The 18,184-nt window shown below is 38.8% G+C and overlaps 2 protein-coding genes across 2 annotated transcripts; one reads left to right on the forward strand and one right to left on the reverse strand.

The window, feature by feature from the left end:
* The first annotated feature begins 570 nt into the window (after positions 1-570).
* Positions 571-16,318, forward strand: lt (vacuolar protein sorting-associated protein light). The gene is made up of 11 exons (XM_017179221.3): positions 571-728; positions 793-918; positions 966-1,136; positions 1,210-1,684; positions 1,736-2,063; positions 14,168-14,236; positions 14,293-14,694; positions 14,762-14,948; positions 15,007-15,246; positions 15,396-15,522; positions 15,589-16,318. The coding sequence occupies exons 1-11, from the start codon at positions 705-707 to the stop codon at positions 15,960-15,962; spliced, it is 2,523 nt and encodes an 840-aa protein (XP_017034710.1). The 5' UTR covers positions 571-704; the 3' UTR covers positions 15,963-16,318.
* Positions 1,690-3,436, reverse strand: beta3GalTII (beta-1,3-galactosyltransferase 6). The gene has a single exon (XM_017179277.3). It carries the CDS (start codon positions 3,263-3,265, stop codon positions 2,108-2,110), a length of 1,158 nt encoding a protein of 385 aa, XP_017034766.1. The 5' UTR covers positions 3,266-3,436; the 3' UTR covers positions 1,690-2,107.
* Positions 16,319-18,184: the final 1,866 nt, after the last annotated feature.

The raw sequence follows: 18,184 nt of genomic DNA on the forward strand, positions 1-18,184 counted from the left end.
AGCAAATAATCGTTCTTTTTTTCGAGCAAACGCTACGAAAAGGCTGGTTGTCAAATTTATATCCTGCAATTACAGCACTGCACGCTGCGTTCGGGGCCATATTAAAATAATTAATAAATAAATAATTTATTTATTTATAATAAAGAATAAGTAATTATAAATGAATAATTAAAGGTCCTTTGCTATAAATAATATTATTAATGTTTCGATCATCGATATACGTCAGTACATCAGTATCGCGAAAAGCTAGCTAGGTTTGATTGTAATTCTAGTCCGAAGCTTTGTGTGAAACATTTTAAGTGAAATTGTGAAGGCAGTCAAAAATATATATTGCTCGCTTATTTCTCATGATGTAATTGTAACGATTGAGTATATCACTGTAATTCCTGCGTGTCACACTAACACAAAATCGATACATTCAATGTGTGCAGCCAAATACCCAAATAAAAACATAATCAAAATTTTCGAGAAACCGATAGGTTAACTTTTCGTCGGTCTGAGTACATCACTTAATCGTGTACATATAAACATAATATTTGTTTCCAAAGCAGTAAGAACATGACATTTAATTTGTATGATAATTGCCTTCATGGCAAGCTGGCAGTACTATCAGCTGTTTCTGCTGTTAAAAATATTCCAAATTAAAAAATGTTACAATATGATAAAAAACTTGTCTTTTAAACCATACTAAATATTCTTCCAAAATGACCGAACTTTTGCCAACTTGTGTAAGTCAACGTTCGTATGAAATTATCTCCATTTAGCTAATGCGCATCCTTATTTTATGTGAAGGACTCCGGCACAGAGCATAAAGATGAAGAAGAAATTGAACCAAAATTTAAGTACCAACGCATTGCCAACGATTTAAAAAATATACTAAACACCGATGTTGTGACTGCGACAGCTGTGCATCCGAAGGTAGAAATGTGCAAATCAAAATTAAATCTTCCTAACAAATTATTTAGTTTATTGTTTTTGGAACATTCCGAGGCCGCGTCTATTTATTGGATCACCAGGGCAACTCAGTTGATTCGAATCTAAGCACCGGCGAAAGCCAAACACATCAGGTGGCAGTCAATCAGATTGATGTGGATCCGAAGGGCGAGTATGTGGCCACATGCTCAGATGACGGAAAAGTGAGTCAATAGATTTAAAACGGTCATCACGACATTCATTAATACACATTATATACATATATGTATATCATAGGTCAAAATTACTGGCTTGTTTAGCTGTGAAAACAATCACAGCCTAAGTTTCGGCAAATGCATAAAAGCTGTAGCCTTGGAACCAGATCCAAAGTCTCGGACTCGAAAATTTATAGTAGGCGATGACAAGCTAATTTTATACGAGCGAAATCTCCTTAACAAGCTAAAGCCAACCGAACTTTGCGCTGTTGAAGGCAAAGTGTTGTCCATTTGCTGGCAGGATAACTTTGTAGCCTGGGCAAGTCATTTAGGTGTACGTGTCTACGATTTGAACGAGAAGTGCTCGCTTGGGCTAATGAAATGGGAACTGCCATCACAGGGAAAGCGTCTTGAGAACTTTCGATGTCACTTGCGCTGGTCAAATAAACATACTCTTCTTATTGGTTGGGTAGACACCATAAGGATTTGTGCTATTCGGAGAAGAAATTCAATCGAGGCCGCATCTAGTAATCTTCCCGACTATATTGTAGATCCAGGTATGTAAAATTCATAATAAAATCGATATATATTTATTGTATCCATTGCAGTCTCAACATTTCAAACTTCATTTTATATCTGTGGGTTAGCCCCAATGGCCTCAAGTCAACTAGTGGTACTTGGCTATCGTAAAGAAAAAAGCGCCAACTTTAAAGCCTTACGCCCCGTGCTGTGTGTGATTGAACACAAAATGAACACTAGCGAAGAGATATGCACAGATAGCCTAACTCTACGTGGCTTCGAGGAGTATACAGTAAACGACTATTATCTGGGCTGCATAATTGAAGAGAATCGCTATTACATCGTTTCCCCCAAGGACATTGTGGTGGCTAGCCTTATTGAAACAGACGATCGTGTCGACTGGTTAATTAAACACAGGTCAGACAAGCTAAAATAATTTCTATTAAGCATTAGTATCCTGGCTATTCCACTAAGTTGTCGCAACATTGATCAGCTACTTTCATCCAGTCGTAGTAATATTCGGGCAAGGAGCTCGGACTAGTGTCTGTACTGCATAGTTTTCCGTCGTTAATTTTCTTCATCCTTTCCTGACTGCATTTATGCAAAACCAAGTGATATGGTTTGCATTTGCGGGATATGTAGGCGGTATCGAATCTAGGATCGTGCCATCGATATATGTGACGGAACGGAGCTAGCCACGTTCCGACTGAAACGTCCTCAGAGGCGTAGGGGGAAAGCATATGCGAACTATTTGCTATATATTCACACAGTTTTCGGGATAAAACATATCCACCACCTAGGGCATATGGCAGATAGTTTTTGCTTAGATAATAATTCGATTCCTTCCAGCGACCTTTCGTTTTGATTTTTGACCTACCACTAAAGTAGCCCCAATAGAGTTGAGGCAGGGGATCGTTACCATACTCAACTGCATTGCGCAGGAGCTTGCGGTCATAGGAGACCAGCTCGTTCAGTAAACTATCCAGCTTAACGTAAGTGTCGTCATCCACCTTGATTAGATAGGAAAATTCGTAGCGCTGTGTCAATGTATCTAGAGATTGAAGTAGCTTCTCTGTGAGATTATGGTATGTCTCTGGGTGCTTTTGGAGTAGTAAGAGGTCGTTGTGCTGCATATGTTCATTCTGAAGTTCCGCGTGCAGGTCCCTGCTCATCTGGCCAGTTCCAATGGCAAAGAAATGTTTGACCCTTATCCCGCGCTGCGTTTTTCTTGAACTCCTTGTTGAAATGCTGCCTTGCCAGTTAATATACTGTCGTAGTCTTTTCCTCTGCGACTCAACACGTTCCGCCATTAGGTGACCATTGGCATAATAGGTGGGAAGATATATCTGTTCTTCTGGGAAATATGGTAGGGCGAGAGGCTGCTCGACATATCGGAGCCAGGTACTCCGCATCGTGTTTCTGTGGTCCACATTTCGCGGGCTACTTAGCACCAGAACGATAAGAAACAAATCAGGATGATGCTCGAGCTGGGCTCCAACTCCACTTCGATGTGTTGGGCATTTGTCCACTGTACTGAGTATCTTTGTGATGAAGCTTCCAAAAAAAAATGCACTAGCGGCAGTGAAAAGAGTCACCAAATTATTCATACGCCTCATCATTTAATATTTTCTACGAAAATGAGCCCATACTAAGAACTTAATGTTACCAGATTTGGTTACATGTATCTTAATGTTTTTCGCCTAACGCCACTTCTGTTTCCACTTGGGTTGCATTTCCTATTCTGCATTTTATGCAAAATTCAGCTTTTTTCCCTATGTAATAGTGTTATTACACGTACTCGTACTTGCATGAACTCCCAAGAACTGCAGCAGCTACTTCTGTTTTAATAAGAAACACATGTGATCAAAATATACTAGATTTCAAATTTGGAGCGATAACAAAATACTGCTCTAATGAAGAAAATTGTATATTAGCCAGTGCATTATACTGTCTTTCCACTCAGTCCATCTGTGTGAAACAGTTGGGATTTTTTGCAGATGTGAAACTTTTTCCCACAGAGCTACATCTGCATCCGACATCCGATTACAGCTGATCGATCAGCTGTGCCACATATAAAACGTAAACAAAGATGACTGAAGTCGCTGATGTGAGAGTGAAATTAATAGTTTATCAACTATTTAGGCTGTTTAACAACAGCAAAATCACAGGATTGAGTCAGATTTTATCCGCACTAAATTAAAATGAATTTGAGTTTCTCTAATGATTTCTTCGTAACCAAGAGAAATAAACCAAAGTGTGTGTGGTATATGATTCCTTATTATATCAAACGGATTTTATTTTCCCTAGGTCTTACCTGAGGTTGCTAACATAAAATTAAAATTTTTTTTTGTTTTATTAGGGCCAAGCATTATGCATTCCCATCGAGGAGAAACCATTTCTAGTTTTCTAGTTTCGTTGGGTTATATATGTACAGATATTCAGACCAATGCTATATATCAGGGATCGTTACAGTTATAATTTTTATAATACAAATTATGAAATAAGAGTTATTTTACAATTATATAGAAAAAATAGGAAATTAATTCTTATTATTCAAGTTTTATAAAAAAGTTGTAGAATAATTATTATTTTTCAATTTGTAAATAAAAGTTGAGTTATAACAATTATTTGCAATTTTTAAAATAATAATTGAAAATTAAAATTATTCTCCAATTTTTATATTAAAAATTGAAAATAATAGTCACGTGTCAATTTTTATTTTAAAAATTGAAAATAAAAATTGAATCGCAATAACTTTTAAACGGAGCAGTATACCTTAAAATTGGCATATATAATTAATCCACGCTTCAATACCTGTATATATTATGGTTATATATATAATATATATCTATATATGTATATATAAATGGAGACAAAAAATGTTACTAATCACATCACAAGAGAACGGCTGGGGCGATTGGGCTCAAAGTTTTTTTTTTCAGTTTGTAATTGCCAGAAGAAATTTACTACATAATAAAATTTTGGGAAAACCTTCTGGAAAAGTCTCTAGCGGCTCAAGAGAAGTACACACTTTTGTATGTCAAATTCTGAAACACCATACAAAGATCATAGCTGCGTTGATATTGTGTATCAATGCAATCGGTCAACAAAATATTTAAGGGGGGACATCTGAGTAACTTTTTTTAAAAATAGAAAAATTTTTTTTTTGCTTAAAAAATACTTTAGGGTCTTAAAAATAACATATCAAAAGATAGAGTCCGGCAAAAGTTTCTAAGTGTCGAAATTTTCCATTCTGCGGCGATGCCTCACATGTAATCATATACGATTTTAAAACTTTAATCGCGTTTTTCTCAAAACCACTTTTTTTGAGTTGGCCGAAAACATAACTCGAACAAATCTTAACCGATCGATCTGAAATTTTGACAGTATATCCAAAATACCTATGGCTATCGACGTACGTAGGATTTTTTTTTTTTTTTGCTTACTTTTTTTTTATCAACAATTTTGTGACGTTTTTTTTTTCATGAAAATTGAACATTTTATTTAATCACTCACCATTTTGCAAAAAATCAAAATATCGAAAAAATCCTACGTACGTCGATAGCGGTTGAGATATAGAAACTAACAAAATTTGATTTTTTGTTCTAGGTCAAAAACTAAGGACGTTAGGTTTTCGGCCATGGACCCCTTTCAAAAAAATAGGGCCTACGAAGACATGCTGCACAGCCGCCATTTTGTTTTCGATTTATTAACAAACAAATTTATTTTGTAGTTCACATCTAACATTATCAAACCTACTTTAAAATTTTTCGATTGGCTTTTTCATTTGGCCAAAAAAAATTCTAGAAAATGGGCTTTTTTTGCCAGTTACTCAGATGTCCCCCCTTAAACAAAAAATTGAATTACCAAAGTGAGCTTAAGCAATTGGAAATAATGCCTCCTGTTACATGATCAAGACTTGGGCGGCGTTCACGCAATGCAATAAGTTATCAGAATTTCCGTAATAGTCGGACGCAAGAGAAAGTACAGAAATAAATGCATCGATACGTGCCCAAATGGCACAGCTTCGCGCTGCACAAAGACCACCTCAGGCCCGACAAAATAATAGAGAAAGACGAACCGCAAATAAAAACCTGAATCGCTCTGCATTTGCATACAGTTCTGAAACAACCTACAAAAATCTTAGCTGCGTTGTTATTGGTTCATTGTCTGTCGTATGTCAGCATTGCAGTGGACTGAAGTTTCGGTTGGAAACCCCCGCCTTATGCTGTGCCCCTTTTTTTCTCATCCACCATAGCCATTGCATTCGCTACTATATGGAAATTCAGCCCAATCAAAGAGCTTCCTAAAGCTTGCACAAAAATATAACGGATGCTTTCAAATGACGACATTTAGAGCCGAAGTTGTTCACCAATCAGGCTACAATCCAAGTTATAAGGTAATGCGTTTCTTTATTATCAAAATGAACAACTCACATTTTTTCGAAATTGCATCCCAACATTCAGATTCAAGGGCAAATTTACCACCGAGCGGGCGCTTTGTTACCACCACAAAACAAAGATCTTAAATTCCTTCAGATCTATTTCATTGGTAATTAACCGCTACTAAACGTGAAATTATCGAACAAGTGCAAAATCTTCTCCATGAGCATAATGAATTGGTCAGATTGTTCAAAACCGCATTGGATATAATGCATTATGACGACCACAAAATCATTATCAGCGCTGACAAAAGACCCACTGGTAGCCATGCAAGACAATTTAATGTTTCCACTATCAATGAAGTCGCAGTGGTGATTGTTGGCGATAATGTGGAATCTCGCGATATTGTTCTGAAGCGTCGGGATAATGGCCAATTGCAGCGAGTTTATGAGACTCATCGGTCATATGATGCTCTTCAATACCCGTTGATGTTCTGTCGTGGAGAAGATGGGTATCACTTCAACATAAAGATGGTCAATCCAACGACAGGTTTTCTTACAAATCAATTTCATTCGTTTTAATCAGTCGAAGTTGCGCTCAGACGAGTACATCCTCTTGCGTGACGCCATCGCTACTGAAGGACACGCGCCCAACATCGTTTGTTTGACCATTCTCCCAACTTCTTATGTTGAAAGCCCGCGCCATATGCATGAGTAAGCTCAAGATGCGATGACGTATGTCCGGAATTGCGGGCTCCCGGATTTATTCATCACGTTCACATGCAATCCGAGATTATGCAACGGTATGTGGTTGTCCGTTAAGAAACTAATGAACAACGTGATTCAAGCAACGATCATCAAGGGCAAATTTAAAGGAGAGGAAGTTTTTATCCCACGAATTCCGATTATTCCAACAGATCTTCCATTCCAATTCAAGTTGATTCAGTTCCCAGTTCGATTGGCATTTGCCATGACAATCAATAAATCGCAAGGCCAATCGTTGAAAGTCTGCGGGATAAATCTGGAATATCAATGTTTTTAACATGGGCAGTTATACGTAGCCTGTTCGCGTGTGGGAAAGCCGTCATCATTATTTATTTTTGCACCGGATAACAAATCAAAAAATTTTGTTTATCACATCGCTCTCCACTGATTTCGAGTCAAAAAATTTCACAACAAATTTAAACTACCAGTGTTCTACTTCTACTCTGGGGTTATATGAAGTCGTGAAATTGGGGCGTTAGAAATTGGGGACATTTTGGGATGAGAATTTATTCAGGAAAACACCAACGAGCGTGCTTTTAGGTCTAGCGCCACATTTTAAATTCCATATTTTAATTGTTCCTCGCCATCTTTGTTTACACTGTTTATAAGAAGAAATCACAGCTGCACATAAAAACTGTCGCCTAATCATCGCCAACAGAAGTGCTTCTAATTTTGTTGCACAACAGATGCGAGAAAACTTTATAGCTCATCCGATCAAGGTATGGAAGGTGCAGATGTAGATCAGTGGAATGACTCTGTAGACCGTGGCTTGTTACTGTACAGTATTTAGTATTTTTAGCATTTTAAGTTCTCATTTTGTTGTTGCCATTTCTTAACAATGGACTAATAAAGACAGCTGCAGCTCAGCCGAGAGCGCCTGTATGGACGAACCGGAGAGCAAACGGCAACACGGGCCTAAGGAGGCAGGCCCTCCCCAAATGGCGAAAAAACCCAAAAGCCAAGCTGGAGGTGGTGGACCGGAAGTTAAACTCATCCATTCCAAAGGCAAAGGTACTCTTCCCCATCGCAAACCAAACGGACCGGATTCTGAAGCTTCTGCAGCGTCAGAATCCGGATATACCAACCGCGGACTGGAAGGTTCTGCACGTTGCGAGAAAGTGCAGTCCTCCAGATAAACAAGGAGGCAGAAGACATTCTCTATCGCAGATACGGGAAAATGGCGTGGGGCATGGGTAGCGTATACCTGCGCCTCAAAAAGCGCCATCCCGGGGATAAGGATGCTAACACCCTGAAGGCATGCGTGGTAGAGAAGGACCTAGGTCTGGAAACCATCGTGGATGGGAATGACGCTGGATGAGTCCGAAAAAGAAGAGGACGGCGACCTGACCGTAGTAGTCAACCCGTCGTATGAAGGTGAGCCCAGTACCCAAGGCACTCAGGGGGCTGCAGCTCAACCTCCATAAGATTCCTGCTACATGGCACACGACAGGACATGAGCCTGGTAGAAGCCAGCCCGAAGGACCAGCAAGTGCTCGTGGGTACAGACGCCAACGCGCACCACTGCGTATGGGGGAGCCCCGACATAAACGACAGAGGTGAGTTCCTCTTAGACTTTATACTCTCAACCAACCTGAGTATAGCAAACGTGGGGGAGGAACACACTTTTGTAGGACCCACCTCCTCAAATTGCTAGATCTTACTCTTATAAGGGGACAAGGTACTTTGATGTCAGAATGGAGAGTCCTTGAGATACCATCCTTCTCAGATCATAAGTACATACGGTTCCAATACGCATTCGAAAACTCTCCAAAACAATCAGTCTTCAGGAACCCCCGGAATACTAATACTGGCATGACACTGCCGCATTAATTAGAGACTTCATTAAAGATTTGACAGCGCTATAGCGTTTTACACAAGTGCGAGCAAGACGACTATATGGCGCTCTAATGCATTAGAATAATGCATTAGCTACTTCATTGCCGCGATAATCGATAGATCTACATATTATATACTAGATACTCGATAACAAAATACGGGTTTAATGAAGAAAATTGTAATTGAAAAATGTATTAGCCAGCTCATTGACAGTATGGTCTCACAATGAGAATTTTATTTTTATATCATTTCGCTTGTTTTTTGAACTGAAAATATATTAGACAAGAAAGGAAGCTAACTTCGGCACACCGAAGTTTGTATACCCTTGCAGATTGGTTTTCATATTTATATTATAAATTATAATGCCGAAAACAAACACTAAACAGAGTTTCATAACATTTTACCTATACTTATTATGTTTACAGTTTGACAGTTACAGTTATACATTCACAGCTTTACATTTTCTCAACATCTACGGATCGCTTCTATGGCAGCTATATGATATAGTTGTCCGATTTTCAAATTATTGTTCCCAAAATTCTGAAATAATACTAAAAGCTCATGTCTCTAAGTAGATAAAAATACGTTGAAAAACAACGAAGTTCTAATTTTTTCTTTTACTTTCCCTATCGTTCCTATGGCAGCTATAAGATATAGTCGTCCGATTTTCATAAAATTTATACCAAAATTCTGAAATAATACCAGAAGCTCATGTCTTAAAGTAGATTAAAATACGTGGAAAAACAACGAAGTTATAATTTTTTTCGATTAATTTTCCGATTGTTCCTATGGCAGCTATATGATATAGTCATCCGATTTTCATAAAATTTTTACCAAAATTCTGGAATAATATAAAATGGCTATATCTCAAAAATGATTTAATAATATTGAAAAACGTTATAATTTTTTTTCTAAAAATTTATCGAACATTTGTATGGCAGCTATATGATATAGTTGTCCGATCCGGCCCGTTCCGACATATATAGCAGTGAGAGTATATAGAAGACTATATGCAAAGTTTCATTCAGATAGCTTTAAAACTGAGGGACTAGTTTGCGTAGAAACGGACAGACGGACAAACGGACGGATAGACGGACAGACGGACATGGCTAGATCGACTCGGCTGTTGATGCTGATCAAGAATATATATACTTTATAGGGTCGGAAACGTCTCCTTCACTGCGTTGCAAACTTCTGACTGAAATTATAATACCCTGCAAGGGTATAAAAATTAGCAAAAATAATATGTTTTGCGGTAGCAAGGTTCTTGCGCTGTAAAATTAATTAAAATTTTTTTTTTTGTAATAATTAAAAAAATTTTAAGCATTATAGGTTAAAAACATAAATTTAAAGGATTCTACATTTATTTATGCAAGAATACTTCGACGAGGAATTCAGAAATTCATAGTAATACGCCTCGAATGGCGGCCGTTTTTTTTGTTTACCTTTTACGGTCGGTGTGACCGTAGTCGTATTACCAAAATAATCCAATCAAAATTCAAGCAAAATTACACAAAATTACACATATAGTTGACTCTTTCAAGGTTCTAATGAAGTAGCTAATTAATGAAAACTGCATTACAGTATCATATGGGCATAACTGGGGAAAGTTCAAGGAGTCTATCGCGACACGGCTCGCGATCTCTCCGGGCATAGTAAAATCCGCGGAAGACACAGAAAAGTCCCTAGAGACCCTCTCCAAAGAACTGCTGGATGCGTACCTGCATCATGCCCTATATCGGACACGAGAAAGAGGACCAGGCCACCATGGTGGAATAAGGACCTTTCACACCGACGCAACAAACTCAAAGAATTCTTTAAGGCGAAAGATATCATCAATGAGGAATACCAAGTCCTACTACAAGTCGTTGTAAAGCGAACATAAAACGAGAAAAGGATCGTGTGCCTCGAAATTAGTTTTACAAATATCCAAAGTTATAAGCCGAAAGTAACGTGATGGCCTAGAAGAAACCGAAAAACGTATTTGATTAAGAAGCTTACTGGAAAAATATGTCCATTTATTAATTTATAAAGGAACATCACGCCGTGGCAGGTCCGACGATCCTTAAGAGAGGGCAGGTCCAAAAGGCGTAAGCCTTGTCAGCATAAAGAGGAAGGCGGCTATTTGGGTCCCAGTCTAAACCCCGAAGAGCGAACAAAAGGAATTGTTTCTGTACCAATTCGAGCACGGGCTATATCCTTACTTATCCTTACTTATATCCAATGGAGAACCTCTCGTATTGTCTTCCTGCCCAAAGCGGCAAAGTGCAGCCCCAAGGATTACAGACCGATAAGCCTCACCTTTTTTCTACTTAAAACGCTGGAAAATCTGCTACACTAATACATCAGGACCGATGTAGGGAGACTACTGTCGCACGCCTACACGAAGGGGAAATCAGTGGAGACGGCAATACATTCGTTGGTAGCCACCATTGAGAGAGCCCTAAACAATAAGGAATATGCACTTGGAGTGTTCGTGGACATATCCGGGGCACTCAACAACGTTAGCACGGACGCAATAATGGATCACCTAGAACCGACCAACAGGTCCCCCGCTATCAATTTGTGGATAAGAAATCTTCTAAGTTGCCGGCGGGTACAATCAGATTGGGGCACCGCTTCCATGGTGAGAGGAGCGCACAGAGGCACGCCGCAAGATGGGGTCCTATCGCTCCTCCTATGAAATCTGGTGGTAGACGACCTAATCAAGAGATTCGAGAGGACAGAACCAAAGATAACAGCTTATGCGGATGACATAAGCATAATTATCACAGGAGTCTGTCCATCTACCCTTAGCTTGATCATGGAAACAACGCTCAGGGAGATATGTGAGTGGGCGGTACATATCCCCTAGATATCCAAGAACAACTGATAGCAGGAAATATGGATGGAGGAGTAGGAGCGGACCTGAAATAGGCCTGAGTAGGTCAGACCCTGATATGAGGCTGTCATATAAGCTACCAAGCAACTGGAAAGGAAAGCAGCAGAGATTGCGCAGAGCAAGCAGGGAGTCACTAGATAGCCGTGAGAGCGACTAAGTCAGTGAGGATCTACTGGGTTCCCAGCCACCAAGGCATAGATGGTAACGAGACCGCGGACGTATTTGCAAAGAAAGGCTTCGGACTGGCGATTGCAAGAGCAGAAAACGTCCATGTCTCTTTATGAACGCTCCAGAGCGAGCTAGAGAGACGGGCTGACGCAAGCGCAAAAAGAAGGTGGAGGAGTAATTCCGCAACCTGCAGAATATCAAAAATCATGTGCAAAGAGCACAACGAGAAACCTACACACTACGTGCTGAATCTTCCGCGGAAAGACTGCGGAATGTCAGTGGGTATTCTAACAGGCCACTGCCTGTCTGCTGCACATGCAGTCAAGCTGGGTATTACCGACAACGCCAAATACAGGAAATGTGATGAATCCGAGGCAATCGAAACCTTGGAGCATCTCATTTGCAAATGTATGACTCTAACGAGGGCAAGAATGAGATAGCTAGGCTCTCCGGTTCTGGCGTCGCTAGAAGATGCCTCCTGGAGGAAGCCAGGCGAACTCCTTGCCTTTGCGAAAAACACCTTGATCTTTAAAGATACCCGCATAAATAGTCTCTAGGTCCATCCAGGAATTTCCCCGGATAGCTAGGGGCCATATTGGCCTATGCGTGGCCCCACGAGAGCCTTCCGAATTAACCTAACTTAACTTAACTGCAAAACCATATTTTTCACTGCAAGATATATTATAATAATTATTTCCAGATTGTAAGTTATGAAAGTAAGATATTTAAATTAAATAGAAACACGGTTCTATGTAAACAACCGCATTAGAGATAAATATTGATGCTACTTATAGATGGTATTTTTCTGTAGAATCTTTATGACACTAGTGCAATAATTAAAATGTTCATTGAAGATTTTAAATAATCATAGAACTTTACCTAAGTACAAGCTAAACGGCATTTATAATACTGTCTTTATCTTTGTGAAACAGTTGGAATTTTTCACAGATGTGAAACATCGATTCCCATAGGACTCGCCAGAAGTCCACTGGCTTCTCCTGGTTTTTCTGGGCAAACCAAAATCGCTTTTCGATATTTACTTTCGAGAGCAATAATTTTTGGGATGTGTATCGAAATAAAATGTTTAAAATATTTAAAAACGCTGATTACTTCCTTATTTTGGCATGCAAACATAAAAAATCAAAACACTTTTCATTGTCAAAACACTTTGTTGACATACTGTAAGTGTCTCCCTCTATCTTTTTGACACAATTTGTTAGTTAAGGAGTACGAGGTTAAAATAAAATGTGGAAGTAAGAACTCCAATGCCGGTACAAAGCACATCGACCACAGGTGTCACTGCAGTTCCAAAAAACTGAATACTTTCCTATCAGAATACAAGAGACAAGCTCTCGAAATTGTATTCTGATAGTTTTTCTTTTGCATCCCAAGTGATTGTGTTTACTGAAACCTGGTTAAAGCCGTTTTGTAAGTACACAATTTATAGATTGGAACGTCATTCCCAGCGAGAAGGTAGAGTTTTAATTGCCGTTTACTCCAGCCTTATCTCTGAACTGGTTCAAATTAACGATCTCACGGGTATTTAATTTATTTGTGTAAAACTACAATTTTCAGGTAGTTTTATCTATATAACCTGTTCTTATGTTCCTCTATTTGCTGAAGACCCTATTTATTCGAAACACCATTCGGCAATACAGGCCGTTTCCAGCATGCTTTAAGATAGAGACCACCTAGTAACTCTAGGAGACCTTAATATACCTGGAGCTCGTTGGTCATCTGATGCTACGTCCAATGTTCTGAAAACTGCGGGACAGCATGACCTCATAGATGGCTTTCTTGACATTTCTTTGTCTCAAGTTAACCATGTCGTAAATTCTTTAAATCCCTTACTAGATCTATGTAAACTTAAGTAGAGTTTACCATCCTACTTTCGAAGTGACCATCAATGCGGGGAATGTCGTTAAGAATAAGTCTGATCGCGCTGCTTTCGTAAAGTAAACTTTCAAAGGCTAAATAACTTAATATCCGAATTGAATTGGTCTGATCTATTCTATTCTATACAAGCACTGACATGGCGGCCGCCGTATATATTTTTATTTATACCCTTGCAGTATTATAATTTCAGTCAGAAGTTTGCAACGCCGAGTCGATCTAGCCATGTCCGTCCCTCCCTCCGTCTGTTCGCTTCTACGAAAACTAGTCCCTCAGTTTTAAAGCTATCTGAATGAAACTTTGCATATAGTCTTCTATATACTCTCACTGCTATGTATGTCGGAACGGGACGGATCGGACGACTATATCATAAAGCTGCCATACAAATGTTCGATAAATTTTTAGAAAAAAAATTAAAACTTTAGTGTTTTTCAAAATTTTTGCACCTTTTTTTTATTTCAGAATTTTGGTTTTAATTTTATGAAAATCGGACGACTATATCTTATAGCTTATTTTCAAATGTATTAACGCGAGTAAGCGCAATTAGATGACGTTAGTGTAAATATACAATCCCATTTATTTACTTTTTATTAACAGTAAATTCGAAGAAGCAATTGACTTAATATCTACGCATGGAGGAAGCTTTCCCATTATATCGGTGGCCAGGTATGTTTCGTATTTTCTGTTTGCGTATCGTATGTACATAAATATAAATGCACCAGACTTTACATAAACCACTTGCTGACGTTAAAACAATATGAAGATGCTGCTAGACTGTGCCTTCGTATGCTGGGAAACAATAAGGCTCTTTGGGAAGAAGAAGTTTTCAAGTTCGTGAAATGTCAGCGATTACGTTCCGTTAGCGCCTATCTGCCTACATCCGAGGACTGCAAACTCGATCCACACGTGTACGAGATGGTTCTTTACGAGTTTTTGAAGTTTGATGTAAAAGGCTTTTTAAACCTGATCAAGGAATGGCCATTCCAGCTTTACAATGGCTTGGCTGTGATTAACGCAATTCACGATAACTTTCGCAAACAAGATGCGAATGAATTGCTTGAGTCTCTGGCACTTCTCTATTCATATCAGGGTGACTACGAGAGCGCTTTGCGAATGTATCTAAAGTGAGTAACTATACCACGATCTTTTCACAACACAATACAATTGTTTAACGGTATATATATTTTTTAGATTACAGAACAAAGACGTTTTCGAATTGATACGACGTTATGAACTGTATAATGTAATTTCCAAATTAATCATACCATTAATAAATTTGGACCGTGAACGTGCCTTTAAAATATTATTAGACAGGAGTAAAATCAAGCCTGAGGTTGTTGTGCATCAGCTAGAAAACAATCAAGAATACTTGTTTTTGGTAAGCCTAAATACACTTCCTTATTAATATAATGATAAAGTAATTTTTAATTTCATAGTACTTGGACTCTTTGCAAAAGGTGAATTCTAATAATATATTTCAACACAAGTTGGTGTCCTTGTATGCAAAGTATGATCGTACGAAACTACTGCCATTCTTACGGCGTTCAAAGGAGTATGTTATACAAGATGCATTGGCTATATGTAAACGAGAAGAATTTTATCCAGAGATGGTCTACTTGCTGGGATGCATGGGTGGAGTGGAAGCAGCAGAAGCCCTTAATATAATAATTCATAGGGTAATGAATATTACGTGCTAGTCATTAAGGGAGTTGATCCGTCTGATGGCTTAAGAATAGTAATAGCTAAAGCCATTCAAAAAATTAGAAAAAAACAGACGTTACTTTAAAAAGTACTTAACTAGAATTTTTCCTTAAATTTTTTTCAGATAAAAGACGTTGAAATGGCAATCGAGTTTTGTAAAGAGCACGATGACAATGATCTGTGGAATACACTTATCGATGAATCCACTAAGCAACCAGAGATTATAACTAAAGTTTTGGATGGCATTGTGGGTAAGCAATGTTTAATGTAATTCCAAAATTTTTGACCTAGTCTACATAAATTTCATTGCGTTTTAGATTTTGTTAACCCAGAAGTAGTGGTTAGCAAAATTAAGATGGGCCAGACCATACCAAATCTTCGGAAATCTGTCATCAATATGCTGTGGCATTACAATATCCAAGAGGAACTGCTTTTCACCGCTCTAAGAATGCAGCTTGATGATTATTTCGAAACACACTCCGAGGTGGTGGCTCTACATCGTCGCGGCCAGCAAGTTTCCTACAATCAATGCTGTGCACAGTGCCAATGTCCAATACTAATGAAAAATGATAACTTTAATTCCATAGTTGGGTTTAAATGTGGCCATATGTATCACGAACTGTGCTTACTTAGCAACGACTACTGCACGGAGTGTCAAATGTGGAACTCTCAGCCTACAGAGGTGGAATAGCAAAGCCCAACGACAATTTATTGCAGTTATATCACACTCATGTAATGTAAATTTATTATTACACGTAAATACAGTATATATTACAATTTTTCTGCGTGGATGAAAACAAATTGATCAGCTTTGATGTTAGGGGTTAACCATTTCGATCGACCTTGCAACCTTGTTAATTGTTTTGGCACTTTTTAAAATCTAACCGTGTGTATACCAGAAAAGCTATTGGGCCTAAATTAAAGCATGATCTTTCTTCTTCAATGCACATATGTATAAATATAGTAGAGCTAGTTTTGCATGTTTCAAAAATGAACAATTTATAAATTTATATTTTGTTAAAAATACATACATACAAGATAATTGGATACTATGTGTTTATTAAGTATGTTTTTAAAATGTATATACTAAGGCTTGATTAGATATTTGACTGCTGATTGGCGCGACTTTTCAAGGAATTTACAACTTCTTCAACTACTGTCTGGATAAAAGACAGCTTTTCCTTCTTGAAGACCCTACTCTTGCCGATATTTGTATGGGCTGCCAACTGATGCCCATAACGCCCCCTTACATGCATTTATCTATATGATCCGCCCTTAGACGCAACATTTATTTAATTTGTTTTTCTGCAATCACTGTCGCCCCTTTCCCCTCTTTCTCGTTGAAACTTGCATTAATTTTAGTTAGGAAATTAAGCCAAGTTTACCCATCACTCACTCACTTCCTTTATTATAAAGGGCTGCCGTAATAACTTTTAGACAGATGTAATCTATACTGATTTCAGTAAAGCATTTGACTCTGTTAACCATTCTCTTCTTGTTCGGAAACTCGATTTAATGGGATTTCCGATTGATCTTCTTAATTGGATCTCATGTTATCTGAATGGCAGGACGCAAAAGGTTCATTTATGACTGTTGAAATTAGTGGCAATGTTTCCATTTATTAGCGTATGTAAACAGACTGTAGGTATAACAGAATGTAATCGTGTTAGGAACAGCACTGTAATGCATATGTAAAAGAGAGTCGAGTCAAGAAAGTGAGCATGAACACATCGCCGCGCCGAGTCGCGATCAAATAAATAGCATTACAACTTTAAATTAATGCTTCGCCTTTTATTTTATTTCGGGATCGGCAGGATTCTCCCCTCATCAGGTTATGGGCCCAGATCCCAGACACTAGTTTTTCCTGCGTAAAATAAAATAAAAGGTTGATCGGTCTACGCCGCGACGGTGGTTGCACGGAATACGTACATAAGTCTATCGGTCAATATGAGCGCCATGAAAGGTTTCGCTACATAAAAAATTACTCGGGATGCGTATGGCAGGTGACGATATAACAGTGCACATAAATTCGTTCTGCACGACAGTGGACAAACTCAGTGAAGTGGAAATTAAGTTAACTAACAGCAATAATATTACTGTCGTCATAGCCATGGAAACGCGAGACACATTGCTGAACAGAACTAAGCAGCAGCTGGAGCTAATTCACACGGATGAGTGTGGTCCAATGGAAAAGAAGTCAATTGGAGGAGCTTCGTATTTTGTCACATTTATTGATGATATGACTCGCCGTATGTTTGTGTACTTCATAAAGTCCAAAGACGAGGTATACGACAAGTTTGTAGTTTTCAAAAACATGGCAGAGAGTCAGCTCGGACGCAAGATTAAAGCGATACGCAGTGATAATGGGCGTGAGTTTGTTAATAAACTGTTTGATACCCTACTTCAGGAAAATGGAATCGTAAGGCAGTTGACGGTCCCCTACAGCCCGCAGCAGAACGGCGTGGCGGAGCGAGCCAACAGAACGCTAGTGGAAATAGCCAGGAGTTTACTTGTTCACTCAGGAATGCCGGAGAGCCTTTGGGCAGAAGCCGTGATGACAGCTTGTTACATCAGGAATCGGTCGCCAACGGCAGCTCTCGTCAGAATTACTCCTTATGAGGCGTGGAGTGGAAAGAAACCTAATGTGAGCCATATGGGAATTTTTGGATCGTTGGCGGTGGGGCTAGACAAAGGTCACCGTGGAAAATTTAAGGCCAAAGGAAAGGAATATAGATTCGTTGGATATTCCCTTGAATCAAAAGGATACAGGTTGTACGATAAGGAGACGCAGCAGGTCGTTGTTAAACGTGACGTATTATTTACCGAAATTCAAGGGGATGAGCCTAAGATTTTTGAATTTCCAGCAGCGTCGCCGAGGGAACCAGAAAATGTAATCAGCGCGAGAAGGACGAG

Source organism: Drosophila kikkawai, chromosome 2R, assembly GCF_030179895.1.
Source record: "Drosophila kikkawai strain 14028-0561.14 chromosome 2R, DkikHiC1v2, whole genome shotgun sequence".
Lineage (NCBI taxonomy): Eukaryota > Metazoa > Arthropoda > Insecta > Diptera > Drosophilidae > Drosophila > Drosophila kikkawai.